The 26,091-nt window shown below is 37.3% G+C and overlaps 1 protein-coding gene across 4 annotated transcripts; it reads left to right on the forward strand.

Annotated features, from left to right (window-relative positions):
• The first annotated feature begins 124 nt into the window (after positions 1-124).
• LHX8 (LIM homeobox 8) lies at positions 125-25,659 on the forward strand. Of its 4 annotated transcripts, XM_011221910.3 has the most exons (10): positions 125-470; positions 654-726; positions 2,459-2,545; positions 2,945-3,106; positions 6,956-7,077; positions 9,094-9,314; positions 9,822-9,925; positions 14,504-14,599; positions 20,556-20,739; positions 24,979-25,659. In XM_011221910.3, the coding sequence occupies exons 3-10, from the start codon at positions 2,471-2,473 to the stop codon at positions 25,053-25,055; spliced, it is 1,041 nt and encodes a 346-aa protein (XP_011220212.1). In that variant the 5' UTR covers positions 125-470; positions 654-726; positions 2,459-2,470; the 3' UTR covers positions 25,056-25,659. The 4 variants fall into 4 exon arrangements, with proteins under 4 accessions (XP_011220212.1, XP_034509592.1, XP_019652720.1 ...); XM_034653701.1 differs by lacking the exon at positions 654-726 and having other exon boundaries at positions 125-361; XM_019797161.2 differs by lacking the exon at positions 654-726 and having other exon boundaries at positions 126-470.
• The last annotated feature ends 432 nt before the right edge of the window (positions 25,660-26,091 follow it).

The following is a 26,091-nucleotide window of genomic DNA, read 5'->3' on the forward strand; positions in this document are numbered from 1 at the left end:
TCTGATAAAGATCTTAACATGTACAGAAGGCGGGTTTTCCTTAAGGAGGTGAGGCTCTTCCTCCAGGAGAGGACTCCCCCCGCACATACACACCCCCTTCCCTCCCTTTATGTAAGGTTCCACCCTCTGGAAAACAAAACTTTTTTTTTTTTTTTCCTTTTCCTGGAGGGACAGACCTCAGTGAAGTTGGGATAAGAATCTTAAGAACAGTCCACCAGAGTGGTAACGGCCACAGCGGCCTCTTTGGACGAAGACTTGCTTGTAGCATTCTCACTCCTCGGTGTCAGCTTTTATTTGTGCTTTGGGGCGGGGGAGGAGGGAAGATCGGCAGACACGGACGGCCGCTGACCCTCCGGAGTTGGTATGTGATAAGCAGCCCTAGCAGTGCCATGTATTGGAAAAGCGATCAGATGTTTGTGTGTAAACTAGAAGAAAAGGACGTGCCGGAGCTGGCAGTTCCCCCTGAGAAGGTGAGCGAGCCGACGCCTGGCCAGACCAGCTGAATTGCAGTTTCCTTGAAACGCGAGCTGTTTGGGCTCCTAAACGAGGTTCAGAAATTACCTGTAACGGCCTCATCTTCAGACCTGGCATTTTTTTTTTTTATTATTACGTAGTAGCGTTAGTCAGTAATCATTGCCTCCCCTCCCCACAAGCTCACTTAACCTGAGGCATGGAGACTGTAATTTGGGAGACGAAGCCTCGAGCCTAAGGCGTTCTTGGGTACATGTGAGTCGTGCTTTTGTTCTTTTTGCCGTGGTGATCGTGGCGGTGGGGCAGAGCGAGTCGGGAGGTCCGGGCGGCTGTCGGGGTGGGATCAGGGGCTTGGCTCCTGGTGTCCAGCCGCTCGCGGGCGCTTGCCGGCCCGGAGGCGGCCCTGCGGCGGCCCTGTGGGCCCACCGCGGAACAGAGGGAGTGGTGGCTCCTGGAAGGCCTCGGGGGATTCCAGGGCCGGCCAGGAGGGCCATTTTACTTATAATACAAAAACAAAACAAAACAAAACAAAACCCAGGGCGAGCGAGTCACACCTTTCGTCGAGTAGATTGGGAAAACTGACTAGCGCTCACCTGACTCTGGAGGCAGGACCCGTTGGTGTCTCGCGCTTTATGTTTGAAAATCATGGGCAGCCTGTTTGAGCGCCTCAGAGGGACCCGCGTTGAGTACCGCTTTCTGACTTTGTCGGACGCTGGCGGGGAATACTCAGCTAAACGCGGGACTTTTCTGCTTAAACCCTCTTTGTGTCTGAGAGGATGCGGCCTCCGAGCGGCGGCGCTGGGTCCAGCTTAGAGCACTGGAGGGTCCCCCCCTGAGGGTCTGGCGGCGAGGGGGTCTCCGGGGTTTGGACGGTATCTCGCCTGGCGCAGCCAGAAGGAGGGAGATGAAGAGTTAGAACCGCAGGTGTGGGCTGCTCGAGTTCGGCACCCCCTCCCCCCAAACCGGAGTTTTCGTAAACGAAGGCAGAAAAAGCCTACAGAGGCTGCGTTTTCGTTTAAGAACAAAACTCCAGCAAAGGCTTGGAAACACTTGAATAATGCGCGCTGTTGCTTTAAAACGTTTTGACCGAGGTTGGGTGAGTTTTAATGGCACAAATTAAATTCAGCTGGATATTTTCCATTATTCGTCCCGCTTTTTGCGCTGGTTAAAAATAATCCTTTAGTAGCTCAAATGTTGACTTACTGAGCAATAAGTGGCAATTTACACCTAAAAGAAACGAGTGTAAATCACTCGCAGCTCTAATTGCTGTAAGTTTACGAAAGAGCTGCTAGCGTGGTTTAATCTGAAGCATTTTCATTCAAATTGTCATCGGAACAAACACCAGGCTTCTTAAATCCCGCTGTAATTAGCTTTCAAGTATCCTATTAAACCTCTTCACCTTTCGGGCTATCCAATTCAAAAAGCTCCCTTTTAAAAATATATATGTGTCTTGCTCTTTTAATTGAGGTTATTAGAGAAATCAAGTTTCTTCTCCCACCCCCTCCTCAGTCCTCTTTTCTTCTCTCCCACTCCCCCCCTCCCCGCCCCTTGCACCCGCTTTAGCCTGGTGATCCCCGCTCCGCCGAGATTGACGTCTAGAAAGAAAATGCTTTGTGCTGGGATGATTGTTATTAACTTGTTACCCCCGGCAGGGGGGCGGGGAACCGACTTGCTCCGGTGAGCGCTAGGGACCCGCGCCCCCGAGAGCGCCGCAGCGCGCCGGGCGAGCCCTCAGCGCTGCGGTGGCCGACTTGCCCCGCGCTCCGGCTGCGCCGCCGCAGCTCGTGGCTGACAAGGGAGGCTGCGCTCCCGCCGGTTTGCCCGCGGCGCCGGGGCCCTAGAGCCCTGACGGCTGCACGCGCGGCCCGGCGCCCTGGGGGCCTTCATTAGCCTGCTCCGCGTGCCAGAAGCCGAGGCTCTGGGCTGAACGCGCCGGCTCTGAACTTCTCTCCGTTTTTCCCCATTTTCCCCTCTTCCCACCCCGCAGTGCCAGGGTCTCATGTCGGAGGAGTGCGGGCGGATTGCAGCCCTGGCGGCCGGGAGGACTCGGAAAGGCGCCGGGGAAGAGGGACTGGTGAGTGGGGAGGGACACAGCTATTGGCAAGACTGGACGTGTGGAGTCAGCCAAGGACGAAGCGCCGCTGTCCCCGAGCTCCTTCCTGGGCCCAGCTGGCCCCTCGGGGAGCGGGTGGAAGAAGGGCTGGGGCAGGGCGGGGTGGAAAGCTGAGCCGGCGCGACGGGCTGGGCAAGGCTGTAAGGCTTCCGGTCCTTGAGGTCAGGGGTCCACAGCCCCAGTGGGTGCGTGGCGGGAGCTTGGACCGGGGGGGGGGAGAGCCGGGAGCGAGACCTCACCAACTGGGGTGGCCCGGGGGAAAGGAGGGGAAGCGGTGGGGGAGCCCCGGTGGTTCTGTGGGATAAGGAGAGGAGGAGGGGTCTAGAACCGCGTGCGACTGCGCCTCACGGCTTCCTTCAGGTGAGCCCCGAGGGAGCGGGGGACGAGGACTCCTGCTCCTCCTCGGCCCCGCTGTCCCCGTCGTCCTCGCCCCGGTCCATGGCCTCGGGCTCTGTCTGCCCCCCTGGCAAGTGTGTGTGCAACAGCTGCGGCCTGGAGATCGTGGACAAGTACCTTCTCAAGGTAGGGTGGAGCCGCGAGGCCCAAGGGGAGCGGGGTTACCTTGGGAACTCTGGGAAAAGAGAAAAGTTTCCTCCCCCTTTTTTCCTTTCAAGTTCTCTTGCAGGTTGTAGGCTTTCTCAGCAAATCAGCCCAGTCCAGGGCAAGTCGAAAGAGTGGGAGAAGAAGTCATAGACTCTCCCACGTTGTTGCAAAACAGCTTGTGTATATGACACGTCTGGTCTAGAAGTGCCGATACCCCGGGGTGGTTGCACTAGAGTCAGCCACCGACTTGTAGAGGAGCAAAAGTGGGTTAATCCTTTAACTCATTTTGAAACAGGGTCCTGCCTGATTATTTTTACCGAGCCTGGGTTATGGTCCCTCCACCCCCAATAACACCACTACACCCTTCTTCTAAGAGTTCCTGGTCAGTATATGTTGGCTGATTCCCCTTTGCAGTGTCTCGTTTGGTAAGGACCACTGTAAAGTGCCTTAAAGGGTGTTTTCTGGACAGAATTTTTACGTAGTTCCACGTTAGTAACAGTCACTCGAGTCTTTCAAAGTAAAAGGTTGTAGGACCATTTACATGAAAACCATTTTCAGTACCTCCTTCCTCTTATTAATATTTGGAGGCCACCCAATGCTTTTTTAATGTCCCCTCCAGTTCTTGTGAAAAAAAAAAAATGGAAATCAATGTAAAGCTAGCCCCCGCCCCCCAAAAAAAGAAAGAAGGAAGGCAGGAGAGAAAGAAGGCAGGAAGGGAAGCAAAAAGAAAGAAGAAAGAGAGATGGGAAGATGGATCCTGGGATGAAGTACTAGTTTGAGAATTGACTGTCTTAATTTGTTTCACTTCTCTCAAAATATTGTACGGGAATTTTGGAGTAGAAATTCTGGCAGGCCACAGTGAAACATGTCACTGAGTGCAGGGTCAAGGTCCCATCTGTCTTAATCCTAATATCATGGGTTTTCAACTTCAACAGCTCTTTAAAACCACTATTTAAAATAATGATCTCTCCTACACTGAATTAATAGTAAACCAGTTCACTTTCTATTCCCTCCTCATCAATCTCCCTCCACCTCCTCCCCCCATTTTTTCAAAAGAATTAATTATAGAGAGTATGAGTTCAAAAAGCAAGTTATTGGGCTTCTTTAAATTTCTACCTCAATGTATAAAGCTGTTTAATCTGTAAAGTGGGAATAATACCCTATAGATACAACCCAGATAAAGCACCAAAAGAAGTTTTGGTGAAAAATTGAAAAGTAACTAAATTAATTTTAATTGAGGATTGAGTGTTACAGCTGGCAAATTAACATGGCTCTCTCTTTAAATCTACATTCTTAAGATACCCTTTTCACTGTTCTAGACCTGAACCTTTTTGGATATCTCAAAATCATCTTTTGGATCAAAACTAGTTTGTTATTTTCAATGAGCCCTTTCAATAATTAGCATAATATTTAAGAATGTTTCTGAATGGGTCTATAAAGGCTTTTAACACTTCATACCAGAGAGGATTTTGAAAAAAAAAGGGGGCATTATAAAGTGACTCTTAACACACCTCTGAAATAGTTTCTAGTATTCACTTTTATAATATATTTGTATATTATATTTACTTGTATTATATAAAATGCCTTAGTTATCTAAATAACTTACATGAAGCTTTTTGTTGTAGGACTGCAGTCCTCCCAGTGAAGTCTTCTATGTAACGTCTTATTCTATCGCTTTTTGTACATATTAGTATATTAGCTCTAACTAAAGTTTGACATTATATGAGTATATAAAAATTCTGAGTTTTTTTTTCATTTGAGTACTTATTCTAAAAGAGAAGTTTAAATTCAATTTGAGTCACTGGTGAAAAATAATTTTAGACCTAGTAGAGTATTTGAGTGTACAACTGTTTAATATAGAAAATATAGAAGCCATTTAATATAGAAAAACACCATCTCATGAGGCAAGTAAAATGAAGTTAAAACCAAAAAGTAGGAGGGGAAATTGATATGTCTTTTGCCTCATCTAAAATTTCAGTGCCCTGTTGTTTGGATGGTTTTTCTGGCTTGGTCGCGTATACATATACAGATTGGATCGATAACAGCCATCAGGAAAGGTCTATATTCTCTAGAATTTTCTCCCTTTACCTATCTTTCCTCCCTGGAAAAAAATGGAAGACAAATATTTTTTTTTCTTTTTTAAGTAGACTTAAGGGAAGGTGGCAAACCAGGCATTAGGTTTGGTTTTAGGGAGTTAGAAGATAGCCATGACTCTGCTCTGAAGCTTGAATTTACACTTGCTTGGAGAGAGCGGAGAAAAAAAAAGAGCCTGGATAAGATCAAAATGTAGAAGTCCCTAAGCATTGGAATGCTAAAGGAAGCCTGTATTTTTAAAATTTAATTGGCCCATTTTAGGAAAAAAATAGAAGGAAAATACACATTTATTTCTGGGTTGTATTAACCATTGTTAATATTTTTTATTCTGATCTCATGTTTGTTTGTTTGTTTGTTTCTTCCAAGTTTTCTTATGTAGTAAGAATGTAGTCCAAGACCAAAATTTAAAATTTTAAAAATTTCACCAAAATGATACTCTTCATTAATGCTTTGGAAAGAGGCCCATAAATGCAATTAGAAGCAAGTGAAACTTTTTCCTTCAGCTTCAAAGTACCTTTTATATTTTGTATCACAAACATTTTGAAAAAAAATTTTTGAACAGTAGCGCTAATCTGATAGAATCATTGGACAGATAGGGCTTTTGCTACACTATTTCATAATAAAGACTATTTCACAATTTCCCCTTTTCACAGTTTCCTAATTACTATTTTAGATGTTAGATCCATTTGTAGGGTGTAACTGGTGTTTTTGCATCATTGCTGTTCTTTTACATGAAATGAAATTATGCTTAATTGGTTAAACATAAACTCAATTCTTGTGTCCATTTAACAAGAGCAAACGTTGGGAGCCTGTGTTATAAGCAAGTTCAATCCAATACACATCTTCATTCTTGAAGGCTGAAGTGGTGGTGCTTATAGTATTATGGCAACAGTTTAAGGTGAGGGTTATTATGATTTGTTCCCTGAGTTGACAGTATTTCATGTGCCTATTTAGAAAATATAAAGTGGTGTGATTTATTAGACACTATTTTATGCCTTACTACTTGGAGTATAAATGGCAAACAATGCTTGGCTGCCTTTTTAGAACCACTTATAATCAGATTAATTTTTTTCTCCATTAGCTAAATCATTAGTTAGGGTTTCAATAATTTACTCCTTAATTCTATTGTTTAATGTTAGAAGGTAGCCAGGGTTTCTGCCATTCAACATTTAAATCTACCTTAGCAATTTCTGTTTGGTAAGGGAAATGGATTGCCTGGTTTCTTTATAAGGGTAAGTATCTTACAAAGCTGCTTTTTCACTTTCTTTCTCTCTCACTTCAACTACTGCACCATTTATAATTGGCCCAAAAAATAGATTGAGAAGGTGTGTGGCTTGACTTCTTTAGCTTCCAGTTTTCCTGCTGGGAAGAATTTGGTGAAAGAAAAAATAAAACAAGCCTGTATGTAGGACTTTAAAGTGACCAACATTTTCCGTGTTCATAGAAGTTCAATTTCAAAAAGAAAGAAAAGGACACGCCCTGAATTCTTCAAAGGAATAAACAATTTAACACACAATGTAAAATATGCTATTGTGATTTTTCTGGTTGGGGTCTGAAAGAGAACTTATCTAGACACATATTTGTGTAAATGACACCTTTTAGATAGAAACATTCAGAGCATGTGTTAAAATATTAAGGACAGTTTTTAAAATTGCTTAATGCACAAAACCAATGAATGATACTGTGAGTGTGGTATTAAAATTGTTTCTTATCCTGCCCCTTTTTCCTTTACAGGTGAATGACCTGTGCTGGCATGTTCGGTGTCTCTCCTGCAGTGTCTGCAGGACCTCGTTAGGAAGGCATACCAGCTGTTATATTAAAGACAAAGACATTTTCTGCAAACTTGATTATTTCAGGTACACTGTGGAACATTTTTTAGTAGACACTCCACGATAATACGGAAAGAGAATTTTGTAAACAAGCTTTCTTGTCCCATTTTATGTATTGAAACCCAGCTTTTCTTATATAATGGATTTCAAAATGAGAATGCTTCACATTTTTTGAGGTATCACTTATATCAAAACAAATAAAATAAGCATGTTTATGTGTTTTAGAAATTCATTGTACAAAAACTAATTTAAGATAATTATTTCCTCTTTGGGAATGAAAGGTTTAGATATTAAAAACAGGGAAACTTCTCCTTGCTGTGCATAAGTAAAGTATAAAGTATCAGATGACTTACTGTGACAAAGTCTGGTATTTGCAGGGGATGCTAAGATGAAATGAAATAATTATGGTGGGAAAAAATCAAGGTTTTGTTAAGTGTGTACCAGTTTACTATAGAATGATCCCTAGTTATACCTACAAAGTGTCAGCAGTTTGGAGACTGTGATAAACCATATAATTTAGAGTATTCCAGTATCAGAAATATACCAAGTCTGATTATTTTATCTAAAAATTCTGTTTCTTTTTGTCTGTTCTTTGATCTTTGTTTTGTGAGATTGTATTTGCTTAAGATATTAAATGTAACATTTTTTCTGCGATCTCTTTATAAATTGTTTAAATGTACAGTTTCTTCAAAGATATAATTCAATTTTTAATGGATAGCTGTCCAGAAATTGAAATTATTTCTAAGCATGACTTTTTAAAATTACCATATTTTTTCCTTATTTGCATTTCCAAATGAACAAAAATGTTCATCGTGAAATTGGGAAATTAATACTATATAATGAAGTTTGTAGTACTAATTATGTTGTTTATACTCAGTTTCAAAAACTGGTTTCAGAGAGTTTAGTGATTGATTTGAATAAAATTGCTAATTAAAAGCACTTCATGAAACCCTAATCCTTTATTTTATAAAGTCACAGAATTTTATAATTACCAAAAACATATTTCTCATCAGGTTTAGTCTCCATTTCCTCAAAAATCATAGCAGTTTGTCTCCTCTTTGACTTAAGATATGCAAGTCTTAATTTTTTTTAAGATAATTTAAAGCTTTTTGAAAGGTTTAGTTTCAGCAAGTTATTGAAAGTCTAGTTTTTCAGGATTTTTTTTATACTTCATATTATATTCTGAAATTTAGTTTTAGGATTCACTTTTTCAGATTAACTTAAAACTGGCAATACCTCTAAAGATATGATGATGAATAGAAACAGACACATATCTAGTTGATGTGGATATGCAAGGCCATGACTGTGATTATGATAGGAGACATAGCAAAGAATGTCCTGTTACTCAGGTCAGGAGAAAAAAAGGAAATATTTACATCTGGCATTTTGTTACAATTAACGTGCATTTAATGTCCAGGTAGGTCTCTGAAAGTTTTAGATAATATTTCTCCCCCTCCCGTGACTAGCAATGCAATAGCTTTTTCACCAATAGAAACATATCTGAGTTTTCATTTCTCACTCTGAGTGAACAGTTTCTGTTCTACCCATTCTTTGATAATATCAATTTTAAATGTTTAAATATTTTAACTTAAAAAATCATATTTAAAACATTTTGAATTATCTCAATTTGTTTTTAAGGAGTCATTATATTTTCACTGTATGCTTTTGCACTTTTAGGTTTCAATCTGGAGTATATGCGTGTTTGTATCTTGAATCTCTAATTCATAAAGGCGTTGATATTTGTTACAAAAGGGATATTGAAACTCATATTGCTTTTATTTTAAAAAGAAAAAAATCCAGTCTTCCTTTAAAGTAACAATGAGAAGTTTTTGTTTTATAAACAGATTTGAAGTATGGCTCTATCTCAAGTCTTGATTGCTTACCATATTGACTTTTAGAAAAATAATTGATTCCTGTTTCATTTTCAAAAGATTTAAATACTTAGGTTAGTCCAATGAGTGATATAATATTTTAGTTTACTCAGGCTGATGAATATCTCACCAAATATTAAAATCTTCACCTCCTGCTCTTCTGTTTATGTAGAAGGTATGGAACTCGCTGCTCTCGTTGTGGGAGGCACATCCATTCTACTGACTGGGTCCGGAGGGCCAAGGGGAATGTCTATCACTTGGCATGCTTTGCCTGCTTTTCTTGCAAAAGGCAGCTTTCCACCGGAGAGGAGTTTGCTTTGGTGGAAGAGAAAGTCCTCTGCAGAGTGCATTATGACTGTATGCTGGATAATTTAAAAAGAGAAGTGGAAAATGGTAAATATATACTTAAAATACTTAGGAGTCTTTTGGGACAGTGAATACAGGGAATAAAAATGATTTTTCCTAAGGTCATTTTAATGCATTATTTTGTGCAGTGTAATTGTGGTAAAACTCATTAAGCATTCTACTGTTAGTGATGATCTCCATGTGTTTATATGCAGGCAAAGCCATGGCATGTGTATTAGCCTTGTACCATATTCTCAGGCAGCAGCCTTGAATTTAAGGCTCTGTTTTGCTTTTTGTAACCAGTTGTTTTCCTGTATTTGCCTTCTAAGGATGAACCTTAGATGTGTGCTCTTCTAACTTTTTGCACTTTTGAGTAAATTTGCAAGCCTGTATATTATTTCCACAGAATGTTTCTAGTGTGTTTTAAAACTTAACTGACAGATTTGGGCAATCTACAATTTCACATGAAGCCAAGAGATGCAAGAAACATTATTTCTTGATCAGTGGACTCATTTGCGTTACCAACATGTATGCTGTTGTTTTTTTAAAATGCAGGCAATGGGATTAGTGTTGAAGGCGCCCTCCTCACAGAGCAAGATGTTAATCATCCAAAACCAGCAAAAAGAGCTCGGACCAGCTTTACAGCAGATCAGCTCCAGGTAGACATGACAATTAATTTATGATTTTTTTGAAGTCAGTCCTGACCAAAGCAAATAAACAACACAAACAACAAAAAAAGCCAATTCCCCTGCCCCATCCCCAAAACGCCCCAGACAATTTCATGCTGCCTAAAAACATTTTCATGTTTTCAAAAAGGTTTAGCCTGTGCTTTTAGTGAATGCTAACTTGGTGAATGTATGAGCACGTACTTATAGCCATGACCTGGTACGAACTAGTCATTCAAGCTTTGTTTCCCTGGGTTTTATTGGCATTAGTGTCACAATGCAAACAAAATATTAATTGGTCCTGATTTCCTGATAAAGTCAGTTTAACCTGGGCATTTATTTACGTTACTACATATAGTGGGGATAGAAGACAAAATATTTTAAGACTATAAACAGAAAGAGATCTACAGTATATGGGCCTATGGGACACTAATGTGTTCACATTTTTAACAAATTACAATGAGCTTTTTATTGGCTAAGTTTGTATAATTTTCTGAATAAGAAAGACTTGAATATGCCTTACCATAAACAACAGGAATCTAGTTACTGACTCCACACCAAGTAAACTTTTTCTTGTTTTTAAAAGGGATAATGGGAGCTAATTCTATAGTTTGATGCTAAAGGTTATGTTCCCTGAAAAAGGAGAGATTATTTTCAGTTTAGTTGCCCTAAATATAATTGTTATAAGTTCAGTTCATGTCAATTGTCAAGAAAATAATTAGATAATTACTCCTTGCTTTATCTTTAAGTCTACACATATAATGATTCTTTCTGGCATTTTTTCAGATAAAGAAATCACGTTTTCTAAAAGATTAATGTGGATGAGGTATTTGTTTTATGTTAAGGTAAAGTAACATTTATTGAGCGCCTACCATGTACTACTGGGTGCTTTACACATAGGATGTATCTTAGCTCAAACTTTAAAGGACATTCATACAATATTAACAAATGAGTAAAAGTAATATTCTGAAAATCACGTATGGCATCTAAGACTTGCCAGTGTTTAAGATGAATACGGTAAAGGGGTTTCAAGAGAGAATTTTTACTTGGGGAATGATTAAGAAAGAAACCTTGATATGGTACAAATATTTCAAGAGAACTTAGATCACATAAAGTCCTAAATAAGGAGATATGAATACCTGTCGGAGACCTGGCAGCAAAATATGCAGTAGCTAAAGGATGTCTGAGTTAAGATAGAATTTCTAGTATAAATATATTGTTTACAAAATGGGCTGTTTCCATGAAGGACTGGCTATAATTTTAATAATTATAAGGTTGTCAGTAAAAGTTTATATGAAATTAAAGTTATTGAAATTATAATAGTGAAAGCTTGAAACCTTAGGTAGATATACAATTTCATATAGGAAGATAATTACAGGTACTAATTAAATAAAGAGGTAATAATATTTGTGAAGGTTTTTGTGTGTCAAATCCTATGCTAGGAATTTATCTACATTCTCTCCTTTAATTCTTAACAATAATTCCTTGATGTAGGTAGCCTCGTCCAAGAGGTGCAGGAACTCCCCTCAAGGCAGACAACAAGGGAATGGCAGAGAAGAGATTTGGAAACTTCCCCAATCCTCTGGTCTTTTCATTTTGCTTGGCCATCAGACTATGAGTGGAATAAAAGCTCCACTTAATGGCAGTAGCAGCTAAAACAAGAGTGAGATTCCAAATCTTGCAGATAGCTTTATAGTTTCAAATTGCAAACATCCATAAGCTATTTGCATCCTCATATGCATTATTATATGAAAATGTGTTCTGAATCATAAGTTTTTAAAGATGTATATTGAAATCATAGGTTTTAGAAACGACCACAGAAAAAATGAAAATAGAAGTGATATGCCTTCAACGCATATACTCCGTTTTTCAATATTTATTAGTATCTATCTTATACCAGGGATGGCTGAAACAGATGAGAGACAATCTTTATCCTCAAGTGGTTCTTTATACTCTAGGAATCTGGAAAACATAGCTGTCAATTTTTTAAAAACTTAAATCATTATATTTTGCTAGAACCTCTAATAAATCAGGCAGTGTACCGTCATGACCAAATTGCCCTTTCGGAAAACTATGTTCAAGTAGTGCTTGAATTCAGAAAAATAATAAAATATTATAGGTGATCAATAAGTCAAGGCTATTCATGAAGTAATGCTTTGGATGAGGAGAGTTAAGATGGGAAGAATAAACAAGATAATTTCCCAAAAGTATTTAGAAATTTACGGGAAGAAAAAATAGTTTAAGGCTCACAACAGAATAACATTTTGTGTTGGCAAGAAAATTTCAAATATTGTCCCATTTGTAGAAATGGTATTTAAGAAGTTCCTGCCAATATTGTGGTTTGCTTATTGTAGTTGGAAGCTCTTGCTCAATGACTATTAATATTAAACACGCCAAGGTTAGCACCTATTTTAATCTTTCAGATTGACTTGCTCAGCTGCTACTATGCAGATACCTGTCATTTCTGGGATTTCCTGGCCTTAAAATGATGAGTGTCTACAAAGGCTCACTCTTTGACCATGTTAAAAAAAAAAAAAAAAAAAAAAAAAAAAAACACCTCAGAAAAGAAGTGGGGTGGTTTCAACATCATTAGTGACTGGAGAACAATGAAATTAAGTTGAAACTAAAAGGCTTTTTGTGTGTGTGTGAGATTAAACATTGATAAGCACGTCTTTTGTTTCCTTTAGCATATGCTGATTCTAAATCATCAGTGTTCATTTAAGTTTTGCTTTATTCCTTGATGAGAAATTGCTTTATTAAGTATAGCTTAGTTTCATTATTAAACTTATGAATTTGAAATGCATTTGTGAAAGAGCATGCTGTTTTGTTTTATAAATTATCAATAATGGCCTAACAAGCAAATCCTTAATTATCTGTTTAGCTTTTCCTCTTGAAAAATTAAAAAAACAAAGATCATTAATTTGCTCATTCTTTTTTCTCTTTGGGATATTACGTGCTCAACTACATATGAACACAACTCTTTGTGCATGACAATATTGAAGTAACACATTTGGAATAAGAAAGGAAGAATAAGGTGAACTGAGCAAAATTATAAACTTTTAGGCCACTTCTGCCCGTTTTTTAAAATAAAAATACATGTGCCGTTTACAGTGAGTGTGTGAACAAATATGGTTGGACAGGAAGCCAGGAATACCTTATTCTAGAAGCCATTAATCAGAGAGAACTTAACTGAAAAAATTACATAATTTGTAAAGTTCATAAGGTTTCCTGGAACAACATTGATCTTTCTTCTTCACAATATCTTCAACTTTTCCTCACATTGTCCGGGTTCATTGTGTTATAAACCCTTAGGTACATATTATGTGATAGGAAAGGATATTAGCTCCTGGGGATATGAAGAATAAGACATTCCCTTTGCCCTCAAAAAGCCTACTTTCTGCTATGGAGAGCTAGACTTGCCAGTGAATTATTTAGCTGCCTTGTGATGTGTGCTGTGGCAGAAGACTGTCTTGTATGAGGAACATAGTGGAGAATGCAATTAATTTTGCCAATGGAAAATGCTGCTGAGGCCAGTGGTGGCTTAAGGTCTTCAGGCAGATTCGTTATCCCCATCCCACACCCATAGACATGTACAATTATGTTGGATGACAGACTCCCCTCTCCCATTTTTTATAATACTTTTTAAAATATTTTATACTGCTTCCCTCAGTTGATTGACTTTTAAGTAATAAAATTCAAATATCCCTCTTGATTCCCATGATTTCCTATTCAGAAAGAATCCAAAGCCTTTGGCTTGTGATTTATTCTGGTATTCCCTCCACTCTATGCTTCTCCCTTTATCTCATATTGTAGTTATCAGCATGTCCATATCTTTGTCTCAAAAAGTTGAGACCAGGGACAATTTTTTCATGTATCACTGTCTCATGGCACTTAGCACAGTGATTCTAATCCAAAGGTTCATATTAAATCACCTGAAAGCTTTTTTCAGAATACAGATGTTTCGATCCCAGGAAATTCTTATTCACTGGGCTGATTGATATCTTTTTTAAGATCCCTGACTTTGTTTTGCATGGAGCAAGTGCTCAAAACAATTGATGTTGGATTATTACAACTAAATGGAATCCATCTGTTGCACTGTATACTATTTGCTGACTGATAAAATTGTAGTATGGGCCTATTTAGCTCAGTAGAGGTTGGAGATAAATTCGATAGGATTTTTGTATTTTTAAAAGTTTTCCGATGCAAGAAATTTTTAACAAAATGGGAGAAATAGTAAATAGACATACTGTTTATTCATTTCATTTGTGTGTAGAAGAATGTAAGAAGAGCAAAGGTGAGCTCATTTTTAGCAGCATAGTTGAGAGACTAGTTTTATGTTGAAATAGATTATTTTTTTTAAGATCTCAGTGTAGTGACTTGTTTGTAAATTTGTAACATACACTTTCTTTTCATTTGTACATATTCACCCATACTGATTTTCAAGTAATAAAATACAAGTATCTTATTTTCTTGATCATGTCTTATCTCTCCTGTTATCAAAAGGCAGAAAATTGAGTTTCTTATATTTAGCTGCTTACTACCTTTATTATTATTTTTTTTAAATAAAAACAGGTTATGCAAGCACAATTTGCTCAGGACAACAACCCAGATGCACAGACCCTCCAGAAACTGGCAGAAAGGACAGGCTTGAGCAGACGTGTGATACAGGTGATTATTTTAAAGGTTAATCAGGAGATACTAAAAGGTCTATTCTAGGTCTTTATGAACATGCATTGTGTGTGTGTGTGTGTGTGTGTGTGTATAGAAATATCAAAGCATTAGCTTCCCATTTTAGGTCTCTTTACACTCTATATCAATTTGTTTTTTAACCTGATAATTAGCCTGCTTGGGCTGGGCTATCAATTGTTAAATGACTTTGTGTACAAGTTACTTCATTCGGTGCTCACAGCAATCCTAAGGTCCTCAAGCTAAAAAAGACAACTGTGGTTCCAAGCTAGATCTGATTCTGAAAACAGTAATTTTTTTCCCACTTTTCTGTGATTGTATATGTGAGAGAGAGAGAGAGAGAGAGAGAGAGAGTGTGTGTGTGTGTGTGTGTATGTATGTATGTATGTGTGTGTAGAGGGGCTTGATGACCTTTGTTAAAGATCCAGGCAGAAGGAGTGGTGGGAACAAAGCTAGGGAAGGATAATTAGAGCAAATTCATTGAAATGTTAATTTTATATCTGCAAATTGTGAGAGATGAAATTGTTGGAGCTGAACTTATAGGGGCCTGTGAGTATAGAGTTCTGTCCTGAGCAGATGAAAGCCATGTAGCTGGAGGCAGTAGATAGCAAGAATTAGGGTTGAAAGAGGCTAGAATAGAGATATAAAGATTAGTTGGGATGCCCAGCAAAGTAGTGATTTTTTTAAAAAGAGATTTAAATGGCATAGTGACCTAGGATTCACTGAAAAACATTTTGTTACGTGCATGCTAGTGGCAGAGACACAAGAAAAGGACCTGGCCATATAATGAGGAAAGAGAGAGAAGTGAAGAATGACTCTTAAATTTGAAGTCAGAGTATCCATAGGAATAATGCTACTGACAGGAATATTCAAGTCAAAGAAAGGTGATTTAGTAATTGGGAGGGAGATGAATTTCCTTTTAGCTCTGCCAAACATGCAGTGATAGTGGCAGTTGGGCGTATAAACAGGTATTTTAAAAGATGAACAGGACTCAAACAAAAAGATCCAATGCCATGAAATTAGTAAGATCCTTTAGAATGAGATCATAGACAGTAAAAAGAGAAAAATGGACTTTAGGGAGAGAGAAGGATAAGTGATGCTATTTGAAAGGGACATAGTAATGGCCGGGATCAAGGAATGAATCTGGTAGAAAAGCATCATGGAAGCCAAAGGAATGTGTTCAAGCTGGAGCTGGCCAACTATGTCAAGATCTTATAGAGAAATCAGGGAAATGGAAAATAATTTTAAATTACATTCAAGGTTCAAAAAAGTTTGTGGAATTAATGCAAGTAACCATAACCAGCAAGGTGAAATTTAGTTGGTGGGAGGCAAGGTAAAATCCAACGTAGTATATATGTTTTATTTCTTAAATTGGGTGGCTGATATTTCTTAAATAGGGTGCTTATTCTTCAATTTATTAAGCCTGAGGTATTTCATAATTAAATCATCTATACAAAGAAGCTGATGGGAAAAGACCTGATGGTACTGCAGTTTCTCTAAAGACTTAGATTCCTAGTAAATTTGGCTGATTCCAGTATAATGGGGATCTCTGAGGAGTTGGGTCATATGACCTCAGTGCTTTTCACATGTCCAGGGTATTGTGTTTATTTCAGAGTGCAAAATTTTAAAAAGAGGTCTAACAAGAAACCAATCTGAACAGACTGCTTCCTTTAGAGACAGGCTAATAAGGTCATGAAAGAACTAGAAATCATGTGCTAATATTAACAGCAATAGGAATATCTGTCTGGAGATGAGATGGTAAGGGAAGGAATAGTATAAACAGAGTAAGTATCTTTAAACATATGTGGAAGGCTGTCCTGCAGATAACAGAATCAGGTCTTTGCAAGGGAATGAAGGAAAAGGCAGATTTCACTCATGATGAAGAAATTTCTCAGCATAAAAGTCTACAAAAATGGCATGGGCTGCCATTGGAGGTAGTAAGTTTCCTGAGCCTGGAACTGGAGCTTCCTTTGTTGTGGTAGTACAGACTCAATGGGCTGAGGGTTCCTTCTAATCTAAGAGTCTATGCATTCAATGACAATGACTGCTCCAACCAGTCAATTCATGACTAGTATGTTTTAGATTATTTTGAAGTTAAAAGTAAAGGAAAATCATGGATTTTCTGAGAGCTTTTCTTATTATGTGAATAAATAAGGACCCCAGACAAAGTCACAAAATTTCCAACTTTTTAGGTCACCATTAGTATGGGCAAGTTATCTTGATTCCAGGTACTAGAACTTGGAGAATATATTGTTGGATGGTGGTTTTTAATATGCGAGGATTGAATTTAAATATTTTTGATTGGATGGCAAAGGAAGGAGTACTAGCATGCAAATATATATATTATTTGTATATATACATATAGTCCTTCATGGTATTTTTGAAGAATCAATTGCTGTGATCTCAGATAATAATCATAACCTCTTTGTCCAGTCTACTTCCTGGCATTGGGCACACTTTAGAAAAATTCTCTTACTAGTAAGGCCTTGATTCTAATGTGCAAACTAGGTTACCCAAAGATTAGGTAGAAACAGTGGTCTGATACACAGAGACAATCTCACCTTCACTAGCTAAATTTGGCTTAGAAATTAGTAACAGAGCAGATCATTGTCATAACTGAAATCACAAAATAAAGGTGGATGATTTTACTTTTCACGCTGCTTCCAGATACGGTCACTTTTCACATGCCCTTTCTGATAGGTGAATTACGAGTTGTGCATCTTACAGAAGTAGTATAAAACATTGTTCTTTCTTCCTATCGGTGTCCTGGGAGTACATGTCCATATTGAGATTTATGTCGTTTTTATTGCTGCACATCTTAAGCATGACACAATTTATTTTATTTCCAATTTTTCATTGTTCAAAAATGCTGCAATGAATAACACTGTATGTACACCCTGCTCACTTGTTCCTTGGTTTCCATATAATAAATTTACAGAAGTGGGGTTGTTGAGTCAAAAGATAAAACGTTTTAAACGTTTTTAGGGCCTTTAGCTGATTAACTGATAGTACAAAAATCACCTTCCAGAAAGTTCGTACCAGTTTATTCTGCCAGGAGCTACATATGCAAGTTCCCTTTCACCAACCATGCAAATCCTGAATACTGTCATTCTTTTTACGTTCTTTCCAATTTTGGTAGAAAATCATTTTTGTTTATATTTCTTTGATTGTCAATGAAATTTAACATGTTTGCTTATTTTGTAATTTTAGAAATTGTATGTTTTTAGTCCTCTTTTCTATTGGGTGGTTCATTTTCTCTCCATCATAGTGATTTTTATTCTATCTACCATGTTAAACTTATATAGTTCATCAATTTCTTTTTCATTTATTTTCTCTGCATTGAACTTTTGTATATTTTTTTTAAAGACTTTATTTTAGAGAGAGAGTGAGCATGAGTGGAGGGAGGAGCAGAAGGAAAGGGAGAAGGGGGGGAAAGAATCTCAAGGAGACTTCTCCCTGAGCATGGGGCTCCACGTGGGGGTCGATCTCACAATCCTGAGATCATGACCCGAGCCAAAATTAAGAGTCAGATGCTTAACTGACTGAGCCACCCAGGCACCCCAGAACTTTTATATTTTTATGTTTTCAAATCTCTCAATATTTTTTTCTTTTAGCTTTGGCCCTTTTTATGCTTCTTCACCTAGAGAGTTTATCAATATTGACTCGTTTCCTTAAATGTTTATGGTTCTAATTATTTACACCTAATCTTTAATTTATCTGGAATTAACTTTTGGTTGTTAGTGAGGTAGGAATGTTACCATTTTTTTTCTCAGAAATGATTAGCCAGGTTTCTCTACATCAGTATTATGCCATGCTTTTCAATAATTTAAAATTCCATCTTTTTTGTACATAAAAGTCTGATACTTGGCTCTTTGGGCTTTCTTAGAGATCCATCTTACGGATTAGTCTTTTCTTTTATGAATGTCTATATAGGCTGCTCTTACCTTATATAGTTTACAATTTGTAACTCAAAAAATTTTAAAGTATGTTGCTCAAAAGAAATTTTAACTCTTCTTGGAGGTTTGTAAAACAGAAGAAATTTTAAGTCAGTGAGGAGGGTCAAAAGGACTTGTATTTGAATCTGAAGTTGGGTAGCCCCCATGCCAGAAGTTATTTTCTGATGTCTGGAATTGTCAACTATATTTTTCTGTGCAAGTTACATGACATTTTGTGTTTATAAACCCCTCTCTGCTGGATGACCTGTTGATGATCGTTCCAAGGAGCTATTTGAATCAGCATTAGGGTAGTGTTTTTGCTGACAAGTCATGCCTTTTTCATATTTCCAAAGTCTGGATTTTTTTTTTTAAACAACCAAGTAGGTTCCATCCAGTATATAATTTATTGGAGACATAAGATACTTCGGAGAAACTCTGGGAACCATAGTTCATTAGGTTATATGTAGCCCACTGGGGTGCCTGTCTTCTGGGTACTGTTGGGGAAAAGGCTGGTGGCAGTAGTTCTCTTTTACAAGTTGGAGAACATGTGAGTATATCTTCTTGACTGGGTGAGTGACAGTAGCGACACCTATTAAGGAGCCTGTGGAGAGAACTGTGACTGAAGACTTTGGGTTTGGTCTCTGTGTATGTATCTAAGAGTCTAATACTCCAGAAATGGAGGAGAAGGCTGTGACTCTCTACTCCTTTTCCTTTATATATGCCTCTGTCTTGTTCCTGAAACATTTCTTGGGTGCTACCTTTCAGCCACGTGCCCAGGGCTGCATACCCCATTACATGATCCCTTTTTGTTACTTTAGTTTTAACCCCTAGAGTTTATACTTTGCCAGCCCTCTACTTTTGAGTCCCAAGGGTAGGATGTGTCTTTGAAATCAGGTCAGCTTTTTTTGTACAAATTATTTTGCAGATTCCCTCTGTTCTACATTATTTAGCCCTGATTCCCTTTTGCTATCAAGTAACTTCCTATCAGCCTTGGGCAGAGGCTTATGCCCCTGATCTCTCCCTGGACTTCTCCTCTGACACTAAAATGTTATCTTTATTTCCTTAAAGTTTTTATTCCTTCACTTCTTTTTCTCCTCATGACAGACTTGTTTGGAGTGATAGCAGCAAATAAGTGCTATGATATTTTAATATTTTAATAGAGTAACACTCTGTAGTCAAGTTTTATCTAACAATAGGGAGTTAAAACACAGGCAGAATAATTACTGGGAGCATTCTGGGCAGCCTAGCCTCACTCACCCTGACCTGGATACAAAACTATACTTGCTTTAAATATGTTTCCTTTATATCTGTGATAAGAGTAGACAACAGGATGATTAGCTCTTTACATTTTGTGAACTGTTTTACCAGTCGATGTGTTTGTATTTTATTCTGCTTAAGTATTACTCATTTTTTCTTATTATAAGCCTGACTTTAACATACTTCTTAGGGAATAAGTCTATGTATTCACTAAGAGAAATTCAACTCAGCAGGTTAAAATGTGATTGGAATAACTGAATCAAGAAGTTTGTAGAAAGCGTTAAGTTCTCAGTAGGATTTTAGTCATTTGGAAAAGGATTTGCAATAAGTCCAGCAGGTGTCTAAGAATAAATTTCGTTGAGGTTTTGTTGTTGTTGTTAAGTTCTGATTTAAAGGGCTTTTTTCCATTTTTCTTCTTGTCCCAAATGCCAGTAGTTAAAGCCAAGGAAACTTTTTTGGAATTCTTGAACTTCTTCCCACCCTTTTTATTTTGGAAGATGCTGACATCGTATAGAATTGGCTTTTAGGCAAATCACCAGATAGTTATTATTTGAGCAAAGAAAATGACCATTGATATTTGTGCAAATGTTTTTCTTCTGTCTACAGAACTGTTTTAAAAGCTTGTTTAGACTTGTAGCATGTCTATACGGTAGAGAGATTGAGGATTCATTTCTTTTTAAACTGAGTTGATAATGTACTCAGAAGCTGACAGGTGACGTACCTACATTACTTTTCTCCTCCCTCAGGTGTGGTTTCAGAATTGTCGAGCACGCCACAAGAAACACGTCAGTCCTAATCACTCCTCCTCTGCCCCAGTCACAGCGGTCCCGCCCTCCAGGCTGTCTCCACCCATGTTGGAAGAAATGGCTTATTCTGCCTATGTGCCCCAGGATGGGACGATGCTAACTGCGCTGCATAGTTACATGGATGGTAGGTATCCCAGCCTTTAACAGCTGTTGCCCAAGCACAATAACTGATAACTACTGATTTTAGCTGGTTGATAGGATTCATATTTTGAAATAGTACCTCAGTCGTAGCTGAAAAGTTGTGTGTGGGGGGTGCAGTAGGGAGTAGAAATATCCAAACATTCTTATTTCTGTGACTACATTTTAAGGGACAAGTTTAACACCCACTTCACAGCTAAAATACAAATATTGATAATGACTGTTAGTGCTTGATTTTTTACTTAGGAAAACAACTTCTTCTTTTTTTTTTTTTTTTTTTTTTTTTTTTTTTTGGTTTTCACCTGATATTTAAATAATTTATTTTCCTATGGTCAGAGAAAGTATTCACACTCAGAGTTTTATTTTTTTAATTTAAATACAATTAATTAACATATAGTGTATTATTAGTTTCAGAGGTGGAGTTCAGTGATTCATCAGTCTTGTATAATACCCAGTGCTCATTACATCACGTGGCCTCCTAAATGCCTATCATCCAGTTATCCCATCCTTCCACCCCCAACCCCTACAGCAACCCTCAGTTTGTTTCCTATAGTTAAGAGTCTCTTATGGTTTGTCTTCCTCTCTGATTTCGTCTTATTTTATTTATCCCTCCCTTCCACTATGATCCTCTTTTTTTTTTCTTAAATTCCACATGAGTGAGATCATATGATAATTGTCTTTCTGATGGACTTATTTCACTTAGCATAATACCTTCTAGTTCCATCCATGTCATTGCAAATGGCACACTCAGAGTTTTAGGTTGGAGTTAGTATACTGAGTTTTGTTAAACTTTTTTATTGAAGCAAAACATACATATAGAAAAGTGCACACATAACAAGTATCCAGCTTGATGAATTATTAAAGTGAACATATCCATGTAAAAACTGACCAGATGAAGTAGAACATAATTAAACCCCAGAAACCTCTCTTATGTTCCCTTCCAGTTATTATCCTCTTCCTCCAGAGTAACATTGCTTTGACTTCTAAAATCATGTTTTAGTTTTGCCTGTTTTTTGAGCTTTATATAAACTGAACCATATGGAATGTATTCTTGTGTATCTCACTTCTTTCAACTACATTGTTCGTGAGATTCACTTGTACCTGTTGCAAGAATCAGTGATTTGTTTTATTGTTATATAGAATTCCACTGTGGGGCTATACCACAATTGAACCATTTTATGGCGCCTAAACATTTGTGTTTGAGCATGTTTAGGCTTTTATGAATATGCTGCTATGGACTTTATTGTACATTCCTTTTGATGTACATTAATTAACACTTCTGTTTGGTGTGTACCTGGGAGTGGAACTTAGGGTCATAGGCTACCCATACACTCAATTTCAGCTGATTCTGCTAGTTTCCCATAGTGGTTGAACCAGTTTACACTTGGACCAGCACTATGTGAGAGTTCAAGATGCTCTACATCCTTGCCAACACTTGGTATGGTGTGACTTCTTAATTTTAACCAATGTGATGGTTGGGTAGTGCTCATTATTTTAATTTGCTTTTCCCTCACAACTGATGAGATTGAGCATGTTTTCACTGGGCATTTGTATATCTTTTTTTTTTTTTTTTTTTTTTTTTTTTTTTTTTTTTTTTTTTGCGAAGAGCCTGTTCATGTCTTTCATCTGTTGGTCTGTTGGCTGTTGGCTTGTCGTTTTTTTCCCTTGGTTTATCTTAGTTTTTACTATATTTTGCATATAAGAAAGTTTTTCTGATGATTATGTGTGTTGTAGATATCTCCTATTCAGTGGCTTGCCTTTTCTACTCTCTTAAGTGTATGTTTTGTTGAGCACAAGATCCTAATTTTAATGTAGTTCATCAGTTTTTTTCCTTCATGGACAGTGCTTTCTTTGTGATCTGTTCAAGGCATTGTTTCTCCTCAAAGATAGTGACATATTCCTCTTATCTTCTAGAAACTTATCTTACCTTTAACATTTAGATTTACAGTACATCTGAAATTGAATTTCATATGTGGTATGAGATAGGAGGCAAAGCTCTTTTGTTGTACTGATAAAAATACCAATTTCCCAGCTGTTTTGTAGTGCCACATTTCTCATAAATCAACTGTTCATATAATGTAGGTGTTAATTTCTGTACACTCTATTGGACTGTTTATTTTCCTTTATTTTGTATACCTAATTGTTTTAATTATGCAATTTCTACAATTCTTGATATCCAGTAGAAAAAGTTGTCTTACTTTGTTGTTATTTAAGTTTGTATTGCCTATTCTTGACCCTTGCATTTCCATAAGTTTTACCAGCTTGTCAATTTCCACTAAAAAATAAATTGAAATTTTGATATAGTCTATTAGATCACATTGTAAGAAACTGCCATCTTACTAATATCACCTTCCATCCTATGAACTTTTTCTATTTATTTAGACCATCTTTAAATACTTTTTTATATTCTAGATTTCTTGGCTCAGTAATCTTGCACATCTAAAGTTCATTCATAAGTATTTGTTTTAATGCAGTTGTTAGTGGTGTTTCCTGTGTATGTGGAAATCTAGGTTGGCAGCTATTTTTTTTTTTTTTTTCCAGCCCTTTGAAGGTAAGATAACATTGGCTTCTGGCTTCTGTTGTTTCTATTGTTTAGAATATGGATAGTTACTCTGATGCTACTTATTGTTGAAATCAGCTATTGGTGTTATTCTTGTTCTTTTGAAAGTAAATGTTGTTTTATCCCAGCTTTTCTCTTTCTGTTTGGTTTTCAGTTTTATTGTAATGATAAGTTTCTTGAGTATGTAGTTTGATGTATTTCATCATGGAAAAGTCTCAGTTTTGTCTCTACAAATATTGTTTCTGCCCCTTATGAAAAAATTCCATACTTTCCAGCCTTTTGACCTTCCATGCTTTAGTCTGGGTATTTTCTTCTAACTTATCTCCAGGTCACTAAGTCTCTATCTAATATGGTGTAAAACTCACCCACTGAGTTCTTACTTTCGGTTATTCTATCTTCAGTTTTAGAATTTCCATTTCATTCTTTTATATAGTTTTCACTTTTATGCTGAAATCTATTTTTGCCACTTAATTCCTTAATAAAATTATTCTTATATTAATTTAAAGTTTATATCTAATAACTCCAATATCTGGATCTTTGTTTTCAGTCAAGTCATGTCTTCTTATTTGTCTTTTTATTTTTTATTGCACTTCAGAAATAATTTGAAGCTCTGGCTGGTCTCCACCAGAGAGGATTTGGTTTTGGCTCTGGCAGGAAGTTAGGCTAGGGTAAGATCGACTTAATCCAATCAGCATGAATCCACATGAAGGCTGGTATATTTCTGGGTCATACTTGGATTTCGCCTTTTGGGATCCCAGGCAAAGCTTGAGTTTTGCTGTGTTTTGTTTCTGTTGTTTTAAACCAGGCCTTCTCTTCAGTGGTCCCTGATCTTCTGTGTTTGTTCCCCATCTCCCAGGCAAAGTCTAACTCCTGAAAGTCTGCTCAAATTCTCAGCCTCTCAGACATCCCTTTTCTTTTAAAATTGTCACTAAATGTGGGGGGTAGATGGTGGAAAGTAGCCTCGTTTTATTTCCTTTATCTTCTGGGATTGCTTTGCAACTTCTCATTATCTTGGTATCTTTCAGATGCCTTCCAACAGATTTTTAAAAAATTTGGCCAGCTTTCCTAGTTGCTCTCAGAGGGAGGTTTGGTTGAAGCATCATAGATGTTGCTGAGAATGGAAACTTCATTTTAAGTGTTGGTTAAATAATAAACCAGAGCCTATACCATTGTTGCTATTATACTAGCATTAAAATTGTGTGTGTTCACATGAATGACTATTGTGTTGCCTGAGTTAAATGTGCTTTGATGTATATTTAGGGAAGAGGTGGTTAAGCATTCGTAAAGGAGAATGTGAGGGGGAGGTCATCCTATAGACACCTTTATATGGAAGCTAGCAGCATCTCTGCAGACAAAGCTTTTGTGTTTTCTAGCTGCAGGATAAAGTGCAGTGAATGGGGTATGGATGGAGGACATTAAAGTGTCAAAAGCTTGTGGCCCCAAAAAAGGTTTTGGGATAAACTATTCCTGGATTCTCATTTAATACTGTACTCACTATGCTGAATAAGTTAATGCTTCTGCTGAGGTTAGTGGAATGAGTGTAGCTTGGTGCCCTCAGCTATAATGAATAATGAAAACACATTGCCTTGGATTGTTTTTGTTTGTTTTTAAATCAGTTTTATTCACCCTACAAAACTGATCCACAAATTTCTTTCTATTTTATAGCTCATTCACCAACAACTCTTGGACTCCAGCCCTTGTTACCCCATTCAATGACACAACTGCCAATAAGTCATACCTAATTCCTTTTTTCAGGGATAGAAATGATTAAGGATATAATCTTGTCATTTATTATGTATAATTAACCATTGAAAAGATATTAATGTTAATTTTTATTTAACACTCAAAGCATTTTCAACATCACTTTGCTAACCAGGTATGTATCTATAGTTGGCCTGCAAGACACTTTTACTGATTCTTCATTTTTTGTAAAATTTATGTTTACAAGAAGAAAACAAATCAAAACTTTTTTTTGTATTGTCTGGAAATAGTTCACTCTAGTGTGTATCTGTTAATTTATTTGTCATCAAAAGAGCACTTTGCCTAAAAGAAAGGACTGACAAGTGTGCAAAATGTTTACAATCCTTTGTGAAATCGTAGTTTATCATTAGTTTGTATCTGTAAGTTATTGTTATAAATATTACTTGTATTTTTTTGTTATATACAACTTTATACTTTGAGGCTTGTATCTGTGAATTTGCAACTGAAATTTATTTGGCCAATGTTTTCTGAATGAAATGAATAAAGCTTCTGTTGTAGCATGCCATGCAAACACATTATTGTGTTTGTGGTTGATGAATTATGGCTGTAAATAACACTATAGTTTAATAAGCCCACCAACTCTAAGTTTATTAAACATTTTCCATTCTTGTGAAAGTTTCAACCGATTTGTCCTTTTTTTTTGCGTGTTTTCAGCATTAAGTCGACATTAGTCTCAAATATAACAACTCTTAATTTTAGAGAGTCATTTTGTTTGAGCTGTTTTGAGTACATTTTAGTAGGAAGCTTATTTGTAGATGATTGCACTTACTCGACAAAAGAACACGTGAAAACATCTAATTTGGCAAATTATCCCTTTTAGACTAGTCAATAAAATTAATGTGGAAGAAAAGTCAGAGCATTTTTCAAAATGACCTTTTTGGGTATTCCGAATCAGAAATGAAATATGGGCCATGAGAATATATATCTTCAGGGGTGAAAAAGGAGAACTAAAATATTTGGAGTTTATGAGCAATGTTTCTAGAGCAGACTCTTTACTTTTTCTTCCTAGTGAACACT

Source organism: Ailuropoda melanoleuca, chromosome 2 (assembly GCF_002007445.2).
Source record: "Ailuropoda melanoleuca isolate Jingjing chromosome 2, ASM200744v2, whole genome shotgun sequence".
In the NCBI taxonomy this organism is placed as follows: Eukaryota; Metazoa; Chordata; class Mammalia; order Carnivora; family Ursidae; genus Ailuropoda; species Ailuropoda melanoleuca.

Bases quoted from the DNA above. Each gene is read 5' to 3' on its own strand.
- LHX8 (XM_019797161.2), top strand. From the start codon at position 390: ATGTATTGGAAAAGCGATCAGATGTTTGTGTGTAAACTAGAAGAAAAG. The intron at 9,315-9,821 runs GTAAATATATAC...TTTAAAATGCAG, and splicing joins AAAAAGAGAAGTGGAAAATG to GCAATGGGATTAGTGTTGAA. The intron at 9,926-14,503 runs GTAGACATGACA...AAATAAAAACAG, and splicing joins TTACAGCAGATCAGCTCCAG to GTTATGCAAGCACAATTTGC.